Consider the following 12,385-nt stretch of genomic DNA (forward strand, 5'->3'; position numbering starts at 1 on the left):
TCACGGTTTATACTTTTTGAAATATTTAAACTTACATTTTATAATGGAAGCCAAAGGGACTGTGAAACCTTCCCAAATGTGGAGTCATACGTCATGGATATATTGTATACTGGCGGCAGTGGCTCAGGGGTAGAGTGGCCGGTAGAGCGGCCGGATGGCAACCGCAAGGTTCCCAGTTCGATACCCGGGCTCCCCCAGAGTCAGTGTCGAAGTGTCCTTGAGCAAGACGCCGAACCCCTAATTGCTCCCGATGAGCAGGTTGGTGCCTTCCATGGTTTCCTCTGCCATCGGTGTATGAATGTGTGTGTGAATGGGTGAATGTAATGCACAATCTATGTAAAGCGCTTTGGATAAAAGCGCTATATAAATGCACCATTTACCACTTACCATTTATACTGTATGTAATAGATGACTGACATCATACAGTAGATGACTCATGCAACAGGGTGGTCACGGCTCACATGAAGTTCGAGATCCACATGGGAGCCACACTGTTTATTTTTTATTTTGTAATTTTTATGGTGTTTTTTACCCGTTTTTTCCCCCAATTTAGTCGTTCGGCCAATTAAATTAAAAGGAAAGTAGTGACATACTTACCATGCCAGGGACATCTGGTTCATGTAAAGGTACTATAGAGTACATCGTTTTTTCAGAGAATACAGTATAGATGGAAAGGAATGAGAAGAGTTTACCCTACCTGCTGCCGATGGTGCCTTCCTTGCATGGTTGCCTCCACCATCGGCGTGTGAATGTGACACACATTGTAAGGCGCTTAATAAGGCTCTATAGAAATGCACGCCATTGATAGAAATGCAGATTACATTCTGTTAGCCAAATCATATTTCCTGGAGGGAAGCCATGGCCTATTTATAAATAAAGACATTTATCATCGTTATAAAATCTGTTTCTATTCTAAGAAATCTTATTTGATGGTGCAGTGGGCTGCCAAAATCTTGTTTTCTGTTACATGCACCAAATGTTTTCAAACAGGATTATTCGTATTTAAGACTGTCAGTAAATCCAGAAGACTGAGCTAGTGTTTTGAATCTAAATGTTTCTGTCCCAGCATGCATTTTCTTTCAACCCAATTCTAAGCACCAGCGTGGTTGCACCACTTCACTGTTCAAACCACAATCATGGTTTACTGAGCCACTGTTGTCTAAAAACCGATTTGTACTTCGTTGTGCGACTGTGTCGTGGACCGAAAATAGTTGATCCGTAAGCTCTCATCGTGTCACATCTGCGATATGTAGTGAGCTTATAGATCAGAGCACAAAGTAAAGTAAAGAAAAAGAAAAATGTATGTACATTAGTCATAGTGCAGTTTGAGGTGCGTAAAGATGCTGTGTGCATGGTTCCTTCTAAATATAATCAGTACTTGTATGTAGTGTGTTTGTATAAATACAGTATGTATTTACATATATGTATATGTCTTATTCACTTAAGCCCTATATACTTTATTGAACCACAAATAGTGAAAATATCCGATCTAAAAGCTCACAACGCAACGCGACACGTAAGCTTCTGCAATTTTCTAATTAATTATTTTCTTATTTAAAAAAATAAGTGCCTTCACTGACATGGTCAAAATAGAGTTAATGTGGTTCATATGCAAAGTGTCATGTACCAGTATGCGTGGTATGTGTTTAAATCATAGACTGTAAAAAAATATATATAGACGAAGGAAACCCAATTGGTTTCTACAGACCCGTTTTGAAGCCACTTTTTCGGGCTAATTCTAATCCGCCATCATGGAACTCCCGGACCCTAAAAGCAACCGGAAACAAATGCTATTGGCCAGAAGAGCAGCGAGGGCGGGACTTCAATCAGTAGAACCAGTAGAAGCCCTAGAAGCATACCCTACTTTATCATTAATTTTCAAATGAATAGGACCATAATTTATTTAACGCATTTAATTGTAAAAAATACTTTAAACTAGCAATCAAGTGTAAACCTCATTCACTTGAATGAAGTGTTTGTTTTTCTGCAGCCAGCAGGAGGGGAAATGGCTACATCTGCTGGGCCATTAATGAGAACGGCAGGGAAACGGCTCTTTCTTATTGGCCTCATTTTAAAATCTGGATGCTTGCCGCCTGGTTTAAATATTGAGCTTGAGAGGTGCTGTGTGTGTGTGTGGGGCTGCTGCCTTTACTCACAAAATTCTCTGTTCATGTATGATGGCCCTCTCACCACACATGAACGCACTGGTCTGAGCAGACGTACGCGATGTCCTTGACCCCAACACATGACCAACAATCCGACGTGACGTGTGAAAGTGTTCCCCCTCTGTCTCTCATTGATCCTCATGCTCAGCACATAAATACACCCACATTGGTGTTACCTTATCGTACATGTTTGTTGATCGTGCACAGAGTCCCTGAACGCTCGCATTTACTCAGCCCGAGGTGACATGACACAGCAGCATGTTTTACAGACAGGTACCCGCCCTCACAGCCATCAACACCACAGACTGCTATCTGGTTCTCACAGCATTTGATGGACATTAGGGAAGTGTGTTTTAGTGGGGTTGGATAGTCCTCCCTGGCCCCCTGATAAGACTTGTATAAATACTTGACCAGGGCACTATATCACATTGCTATTGGGGGGAAAAAATAGAGAACGTTCCAGTGTGCCGGGGATTAGTCGATATTCAATTAACCAAGGCAGACAGTTGTGGTGACTGTTTATCAATAGCTCTTTTTAACGGCGCGCCCATGGCACACTTAATTACACTTCCCATTAATGGCATCAAGCAAGTTAGCAAACACAACACAAAACTCTCTGCCAAGTTTGGAAAGAGCAGGAACCAAAAGCCTTACTGGTGGGAGTGCTGGTTATCTGAGGCAAGGCAAGTTTATTCTGTACAGCACAGTTCAACAGCAAGGCAATTCAAAGTGCTTTGAATAAAACATTAAGCATTAAGACATGAGAAACACATTTTAAAAGGACATTTGAATACAATTTAAAAAAAATAAGAATAAAATGATAAAGAACTGAGAGTTGTGAGGTAACAGGCCCAATGTTGTATTTTATGTTGTATTTATGTAATCTGCCATGGGCAGGAAGCTTGAGTGTTTTAGTTTGTTATTTGTTTGTTTATTGTTTTTGAATTATTATGTCGGTTTATCGTTTGTCAAATGAAATGCTAGTGTCCTGTAAGTCCATATGGGCTGGGCTTCCTTTGGAAGCATGACACTTTAATAAAGAAAAAATCATCATCAATCAATCATCATTAAATATGGTATGTTTTATGATGAAAAGAAAATAATAAAATAATATGGTTTTGTTAAAAATTAAACCTTATTCCCATTTTCCATTTTCAGGTTCAATTTGATCCAGTCAGGAAAGAGAACTCCACAAAAATAATGTATCTGCCTTTTTTGTTTCATTACTTCCAGTTTCACTTCCTGTATCCTGTATGAGTTCTCTCTCCTGATTCGCGAACATTTTTATCCTGTCCTGAAATTGTATTTTCTGTTTGCTAAAAAGCTGGAGAGACAGGGAAACCCCTGTTATTGAACAAACACTCTATGATTGCTATCGGAATATAGAGATATTTAAGACAAAAAATATCAGTTACAACCCCTTTAAGTGAGACGGCCAAGTTCCCGCTCCTCTCTGATGTACGCTATGGTTCTATACTCTTACAGTCTGGCTGCGGAGACAGAGGATGACATGTCCAGACATGCCACAAATGATGTGTCCGCAAAGTATTTGTCTGTCTATTGGTGTGTATCTGGGACACTGCGTGACCCGTGACCCCGAAAAGCATTCATTTCCTCACATTCCAGCGCATGCGAGCCTTGCCCCACTAGGCCCAGACAGAGACGGAGGTGGTTGTGGTGGCTTCGTGTGCAATAGGCCTCAACTGTCACTTTGTTTATAAGGAGGAGCAATTGTGTGGCAATAAGCACAACCCCCTCCATCATCATTCCATAATGGAGGGAAACAAAAACATATCCTAACTTCAGGACCCTCAGCTGTGTGTTTACACAACACAGCAAATGCGGTATCTCTCATCATGCGGTGTGACCAAGAGAGGCTGTGAAAGCATTCTGATTGCTGTGCGAGGTGAACCAAATCGCTGATGCCAGCGCAAGTCTTTCCTGAGAACGGTAAAAACTGTCCTGTTGATGTATTTTAATACATCACACCCTTATGGGTTTGCTTGTAACTCAGAGCATGTACAAATGGAACCAAATGGACCCCGTAAGTCATTTCTCAGAGTTGGATTAAAAGGGGGATTGAAACTCTAGATAGACCATGGGTCTTCAACAGGCAGTCCAGGACTCCCACGGGGTCCTCAGAGTTACTACAGGGGGTCCGACCTACAAAGACATTTGGTGTAGGGTATAGACCAAGTATAGGGGGCGGCAGTGGCTCAGGGCTAGAGTGACCGGTAGAGCGGCCGGATGGGAACCGTGAGGTTCCCAGTTCGATCCCAGGCTCCACCAGAGTTAGTGTCGAAGTCTCCTTGAGCAAGACGTTGAACTCCTAATTGCTCCCGATGAGCAGGTTGGTGCCTTGCATGGTTTCCTCCGCCATCGGTGTATGAATGTGTGTGTGGTGGTGGTGAATGGGTGAATGTAATGCACAATCTATGTAAAGCGCTTTGGATAAAAGCGCTATATAAATGCACCATTTAGTTTAGCAAGAATTGAGGATTTAAGTGGTTACATTTATGAAAATACACATTGTGTAAGCAAACAAAAAAAATTATAGTGCTGTCAAACAAGTCTATGAAGCTATCTATGAAATCTATGAAAAAGTTTAATCTGCAACACAATTTTCTACGATATGTAGTGGGGGTCCCTGCTTCATCTCTCTCTCAGAGATCTGAAAAACGTTGAAGACCCTTGCTCTAGACTGATTTTGTAGTTTGTTTTTCAGCTCAGGTTATACTCATTATTAGGAATATTTTACATATCTGACCTGTTCTCCTAGTTTTCTTCCTATCTCTTTTTTTCTTTTCTTGAAAACTGCACATGATGGGAGCTTATATGACCATGAATTTCACCCACTGTAAACCTATGATGCGGCAATGAAGTTGAAGTTGAAAAACAACAGCAGGGTAAAAACAGGGCGGTCTGCATAACACCCCATCCGCACTGCCAGCGAGCGAGAGATCCAACGTTCTGATATGGAGCATCGGCATGGTGTTGCGACATTGCCTGAACATATGAAATGAACCAATAAATGAATAAATAATAGGAGCAGAATTGTGGAAAGGAATGAAGCTACAGCGTGGCGCACACACACGGTCTCCTTCTGATATTTTTTCTCCATATGCTGCATATGATACGCATGAAATATACGTAAATACTGTATGAAGCGAGGGTCTCTCTCGCTATGCTGTTTAATGACAGTCGTTTGAACTGTAATGAAATGGGCTATAGATATGAAGTAACGAGGGTCTCACTATAGCGTGGCATGAACAATCTTCAAATATAAATATGAAGTGCGTCAGGAACACAAAGTGAGGGTGCAGCTAGATAATGTGTTGTCGTCCGTCCACTATGCCATTTGAAAATCCAATTTCCTTCAAACTTCTGACAATCAAAATAGCTCTATTCCAGGAACGGGCACAAAGCAGCGTGCATATCTCGACCATTGAAATAGTTTGTGGTGAGGACACGGCCGCGAAGCCTTGCAAAAATAAAGACACTGAGTGAATATTGTAGGGGTGGACGACATCGTTTTACAGCGCACGCTGTCGCTCCCGGTAAGTCAGGACAGTCTCATTAAAACACTTTGTATTTTAATTACTCTTTCATCGCTCGCCTTGCTGGCAGTGCGGATGGGGTGTAAGACTGACCTTAGAGTACACTGTGATGTAAGCAATGCAACTGCACCTAATAACGGGCATGTTAGAATTAGGTGTGTCCGTACATTGACTACTGTGGCTCTGGACACAACTAAATCTAATACACCCATTATTAGTTTGATTAGCTGCAGTCGTATTGCTTACTACGCTGTCGTGTGTTTAATCTGCTGCAGTTGTAAAGCTGAACCGGAAAACAAAACTTCAAAACCAGCCGAGGGTTTCATACCCCTTTAACCGTGCACAGTTCCTTGTTCTGCCGCAGCTGTTGTTGTAATGGTGTCCCTGAGGCCCGTCTAACAAGCCCCATCCGACAGACACACAGAGACGTGATCTGTTACACCACTTGCGGCACTACATCACTCTCACGGTCCCCCCGTCACAAAGCGAGGGCGTGGTTGAGCGACTGCCTGGTGGAACTGTTGAAACGGCGATCAAACCGGTGCTGCGTGTCACGCGGCCCGTCGGTCTCACCCTGGCTTTGTTTGTTGCTCTCCATCGCCATTGTGTGAATACCAATGAGCATCGAGCTGTTATCACCCGAACCGAGGATGACAGTGTCTGACTGATGTGTCACTCCTGTGCCAGCCTCACTTTTTGTTGTCGTCGTCACACAGAGACAGAACATGATTCTTTTTTTCCCGCTTGGGAAATGAAATGTCAAATGCAAATTGCAAGCTGCGACGACTCAGCAGCATGTGAAATTGTTCACTCATTCAGTCGTTCAGAAATCCAGGATGTCTGTGGCCAGCAGCTCATTATTTTATTCTATCTTCATTTTACTCTTATTTATCTTAGTTTGATTCTTGACTCTTACCTGTACCTCTCATGTTTCCTCTCACCTCTCACTGCTGTTGCTGCTATGCCACTTGAATTTCCCTCCAGGGATAAATAAAGGTTTGTCCTACTGTATGTTATTTTCCCTGATCTGATCTGCACTCTCGCGATCTGATCTGACAGATCAAATCTGATCTGATCTTGTCTTAACTTATCTTTTCTTATCATAAAGTTGAGATGAACCAATCCTTGGTGATTTCACTTTCACAGTGGAATCATGGATAACAACTGAGGTCAAATGGTTTGTTTGCCGGGCTTTAAAGATAAGGGGGAGGGGGAATCAATCCTTTGGTCCGCTGAATAAGGAATCAGAGTAATAAGGCCCATAATGTCCTCGCCGAGGCTCAATTGTAATTCCGCTGGCCTCTCCGCTCTTTGTTTCCAGTCATTACAGAGGCTGTGTCTCTGTCCTATGCTAAGTTTGCTCTCAGAGTTGAAATGTTTTCCCCTCGGCTCGCCTTTGAGCCAGCCCCCTTTCCCGGTCCACCGTTGTGGGGGTGAGCTTTGCCGGGACAAAGGGATGAATATATTATGAAGAGAAAAAAGAGGGGGAGGGAGTGACTGAAAATAAAAAAAGGACAGCGGGTGTTTGAGTGAAATGGGCGAAGAAAGTGAGAGTGGGAGGCTGGACTGAAAAAGATAGCGAGCACTTGACAAGTACTTGTCACAGAGGGTCCAACATTATTGCCAAGTTCTGAGAGAGTGGGTAGAAGTAGTAGAAAGAGACTACTTTCCTCTTCTCGCTAAAGTCTCTTCCCGAAAATAACAGATTTTCGGGGGGAGACACTGTCTTAGGGCGAAGTATAAATGAGTCTTAACTCATTACAGACTCTGTGCTGTAGGTAGGGTGTGGGAGACAGACTCTGTAGTTAGAGTAGTTCCCACTCTGTCTGAACTCTCTCTCTCCCCCCCTGGTCCTCCAGCACATGGTACAGTCCATTTAAAAGGGTGCATGTCATCTGCTCTGTGTGCGCTGGGTCCTCTCTGAGAGCAGCTGCACACAGCGCATTCTACACACCACTACTGGCCGCATCTCTTTCTTTATTCCTGCTGTAATTCTCTCTCTCCCTAACTCACTCTGTCTCTTTCACTCACTCCCCTTCTCCCGCACTCACTTTCTTTCTCCTTCGCCGGCACACACACACACACACACACACACACACACACACACACACACACACACACACACACACACACACACACACACACACACACACACACACACACTCTCTCTCTCTCTTCTCTGACAGTATCGCGGGTCATCCATACAGTTATTCTGTATGCAGTAACAGGTAGACACCATCTAGCGGAAGGGGAGAAGTGCAGGGACCGGCTGCTTGTCGTTTTTCCTCGTTCTTTTATGTGCGGACTAAACTGTGTGAGGATTAGCAGAGGAGGAGCAGGAGAAGAGGAGGGGAGAGGAACAGGGTCTTAGTTTCGCGCGGCGCCCCCCCACCCCACCGCCACCCACCCCTCCATGCTTGACACCATGCTGCTCTGTGTGGATTTGGTCCTCAGGGGAAAATCCTTAAAATGATGGAAGACAACAAACAGCTGGCGCAGAGGATTGACGGTGCCATCCAGTCTGCCAGCCAGGAGGTGACCAACCTGCGCTCCGAGCTGTCTGCCACCAGCCGCAGACTGGCAGAGCTGGGGGCCAGCAGCCCCCCGGCACTGGAGAACCACCGTCAGCACAACCACCTCGATGACAGCCTCCACTACCGAGGTGAGTGGCACCGCACGTGTGTGTGGAGGGGGGTATATTTATGTGTAGATTTGTGTCCATGCCTCTATGTATTTACAGTGTCTGCAGACTGAATTGTATTTGAATGTATCTGAGAGAAAGCGAGAGAAAGATGGATAGATGTGTGTCCTGCACCCGTGAGTGTGTCCATGTGCGTGTGTTATCATAAAAGTGTGTGTGTGAGCGCATCTGTGAGAGTGAGAACATGAACATGTGTGTGTGTTTGGAAGAGTGAGTGTGGGAAGTATTCAGAGAATGCATTGGTGGGGTGACTAATCTCATTCCAGCGTTCCTCCACTGACTTGTATTTCCCCAAACTGGAAGGAAGGGGAGTGTTGTTATGAAGAGGGAGGGGTTCGGGGGTTAGAGAGTGCGGGTTCAGAGCTGGATCTGAGTCTGGTTTCCCAGGCAGCGGTTAGGTCTCTGCAGGCTCTTCTCTGCAGGCTGCACTCCCTTCCACAGCTCTGTGACGTTCGGTTCCTGGTTCGATTCACCGGCTTTTCGTGGCGAAGAAGTGTACTTGAGCACTCAACACATAACTGCAACCATATGAGGGTGGTTGGTACCTTGCATGGTTGCATCCGCTGTGTGTGTGTGTGTGTGTGTGTGTGTGTGTGTGTGTGTGTGTGTGTGTGTGTGTGTGTGTGTGTGTGTGTGTGTGTGTGTGTGTGTGTGTGTGTGTGTGTGTGTGTGTGTGTGTGTGTGTGTGTGATGCACTTTGGATAAAGGCGCTACTGTATTTGCAGACAATACTGTAGAAATGGCCATTTAGAGTTTGTGTCTTAGGCCCCTGGAGCCAAAACGGGCCAAAAAACTAGAGGAAAGATGGGGATGGAATGGGTTTTAAATGACGCTGACTGCTCACTGTGGCTCGTTGACACTGCTCATTTGTTAAGATATCCAGTTCTGGGCTTCATGTCTGCTGCCATGTGCTTTCTAACACGCTGCAGTGCCTGTAATAGTGGTCTTTGTTTATGAGTATTACTGCGGATCTAATGACACCAAATGCGAATGTTCTCATCCACACATTGTTGCCATTAAAGTCTGATTTACCATGTACTTAGTCGTGTGACGGCGTCACACGCCGAAAACAGCTGACCTACAAGCTCACAAAGTGGCGCGGATGCAACGCTTTGTTAGCTTGTAGATCTGCTGTTTTTAGGCACACACCGCCTGCGTACGATGGAGCATAAATGAGGCTTTAGACATGTTGTATGCTGGAGGAAGATGATAGCGGGAGGGGAAATGAACTCTTGCGCCAAAGTGGCTGCAGACGCTACTTTGATTTCACAGTCCGTAATGAGGAGGTTGATATTATGTGTCACGTTCTAACAATGGCAGGTCGTATTTGCTAACTCTGTCACCCCACTGCACGGACGCGCACACACACACACACACACACACGCACACACACACGCACGCACGCACGCACGCACGCACGCACGCACGCACGCACGCACGCACGCACGCACGCACGCACGCACGCACGCACGCACGCGCAGCAAAAATCTGTTTTAACCATAAAACATTCATTTCTCTCATGAGAACCAGGATTCAAATTCAAATTTCCTACCAGCCAGTTTGTCATGAATGTCAAGCAGGTCAAATACTGTACCTCCTCTTCTAGACATCAGTGTGAGGGAGAGAACGGTAGCAAGAAAGGAACTCATGTTGCAGGGCGATGGCCTCTGGCAGTCTGTGTTTGTGTCTCTATTTGACTTGGATGATTGAAGAAGACAAGGGGGTATTGAGTTGTGTGCCCTATTGTGCAGCTATAGGTCTGGGTATTCAGCACAGGCTCCCTGTGTTACGATGCCTTCACAGGCAGACTGTCACTGTGGACAGTAAACCGGATATGTTTTCAGTGGAAGAGAGCAGGACGGTAAAAGGAAGTCGAAAAAACAGGAACAGTAGCGGTAAATGACAATGGCGTTTAAATATAAAAAAAAAAAAAAAGTCTTCCACAAAGGTATTTACAACCGTATGTACTGTAGCTCCCTCAGGGAGAAAAAGTTCTGTGGACGATCTGTGGACAACGATGGAGCAAGTGGCTGAAAGGTTCAGCAAAATGTAAGCCTGAAACCCTCATCATCCATCTTTAGTTCCTGGGCGAGCTGATGAAATGACCCATGTGTGCTGCACTCTTGCAGAATACAATGCATCCATATGCACTTTTGTTTTTGTTGCTGTCGTCTTGTTTTCTCAACAAGATGCAGAGCTGCTGCTTTAATTGTGTAGAAAGGAGCCAGGTGAGGTGGTTTGGGCATCAGGTGAGGATGCTACCTGGTCAGATTTTCCATGCTCATCCAGCTGGGAGGAGGCCATGGGGCAGACCGAGGACCAGGTGGGGCATCTCCATGCTGGCCTGGGAACGCCTCAGGATCCCGCAGTCAGAGCTGGATTATGTGGCCAAGGAAAGGGAAGTCTGGGCTCCGCTGCTGAAACTGCTACCTCCCTGACCGGACTTCGGATAAGCGGTTGAAGATGGATTTATACGCTCTCCTTTCACTATCCATGTTGGAAATGAATAAATGAACGTTTTCAGGGAATTTAAGTTTTGGAGTGACTTTAATATAGATTTTAGCGGCATAATATCATAGCTACATGCACACAAAAAAGCCCAAATATTACTTAAAAATAATAGACAAAACACTTCTTTGTAAACAATTCGACATCATCACAGCAATCGTCATGCGTATTTCATTTTGCTGTACTGCTGTTCTGTCTGTTTGTTTATTTTGGCCTTGCCATTCAGAAGGTGTTGTCCGTCTGCCGTCTACCGTCTGTCTGAATCTGTGTGACTGTGAACGCAACATTAGGCAGATGGAGTTTAGCGGCAGGTGATTTCTCTTGGCTACCGATGCTGGCTTGCAACCCCTCAGGGTTCAGGGCTGGCATTGAATCTATTTTCCAACTGGGTTAATTCTCCTTGCCAGTGGTGTCAGTAGTGGAGTATAAAGCCTGATTTATACTTAGTTGCGTGCCAATGTTGCTGCGATGCGTTGTGAGCTTATAGATCGCCTATTTTCGGTACGCGATGTGATGCGCAACCAAAGATAAATCAGGCATAACTCCACTTCAGTACTTTGAACATAGGCACTATTAGCATTTACACTTCCCGTGGATAAGAAATGAACCACAGTGTGCTGCATCTCTCTCTCTGTCTCTCCCTCACCCCCTTTTGTTCGCACAGTGCGAAACAGGCAGCCTGACATTCCCACATTCCAGAATGTCAGGGCGGTGATGTCACACTTCCTGTATCCCCGAGGCCCGGGCCAACAGTCAGGTGACTATAGTTAGGCTGCTGAACAGAGAGAACAGAGCAAGGCAGAGGCCTCCACCACCAGCTCATTTCTATGTAACACAAAACACACTGACACAAACAAACCCTATCCTTGTCCATGGATAAAAAAAATAACTAGTCTAAACTTAGAGGCAACCAACGCCTATTAAGTGTGAGGACATGGCGTTAAGTTTAATACGACGTCGACATGTCCTGTTTAAAGGAGAATACCGGACAAATTAAGTGTTGTCTTTGATGTTTGATGATCGAGTTGCCAGGTTCTGGAAAGAAACAAGCATCCAGTGTTAAATCGTTCGGCAGTAGCGCTAGCCTCTCAGGCTAGCTACTCTCATGTTTGACTATCATGAGACTCCACAATGACTAGCAGTAGAGAAAAAAACAACTTTGCATCGGTTATAATAGACGAATCTCCCTAACCCACGCGCTCCCATTATGACAACGGAGGGGGTTTAAAAAATGACGACAGGGGAATCGATGGAAAAAAAGAACGCCACTTTTCACGTCAATAGGTGAGTAACGAGACATCAAAGACAACACTTAATTTGTCCGGTATTCTCCTTTAAGCAGTCTATTGTGTGACGAGCACCAACGTCAGTGGCCGCTGGCTTTCGGGAGATAAAGTGTTTTTAGGTGTGTGTCCCTCTACAGGCCAGGCTGTTTGTTAGTCTATTTGTTAGCT

The 12,385-nt window shown here is 44.9% G+C and overlaps 1 protein-coding gene across 1 annotated transcript in view; it reads left to right on the top strand.

Annotated features, from left to right (window-relative positions):
* Positions 1 to 7,670: 7,670 nt before the first annotated feature.
* The window catches only part of kaznb (kazrin, periplakin interacting protein b), a gene marked incomplete at its 5' end in the record, with an annotated part of 88,754 nt that continues 84,039 nt past the window's right edge, over positions 7,671 to 12,385 (top strand). The window contains one exon of the mRNA XM_080424738.1: positions 7,671 to 8,384. Coding sequence (XP_080280864.1) covers positions 8,192 to 8,384 — 193 coding nt within the window. The remainder of the gene's footprint in view (positions 8,385 to 12,385) is intronic.

The sequence above is a fragment of the Gymnoscopelus braueri genome (assembly GCF_963280865.1).
Source record: "Gymnoscopelus braueri genome assembly, chromosome: 3".
Classification (NCBI taxonomy): Eukaryota; Metazoa; Chordata; class Actinopteri; order Myctophiformes; family Myctophidae; genus Gymnoscopelus; species Gymnoscopelus braueri.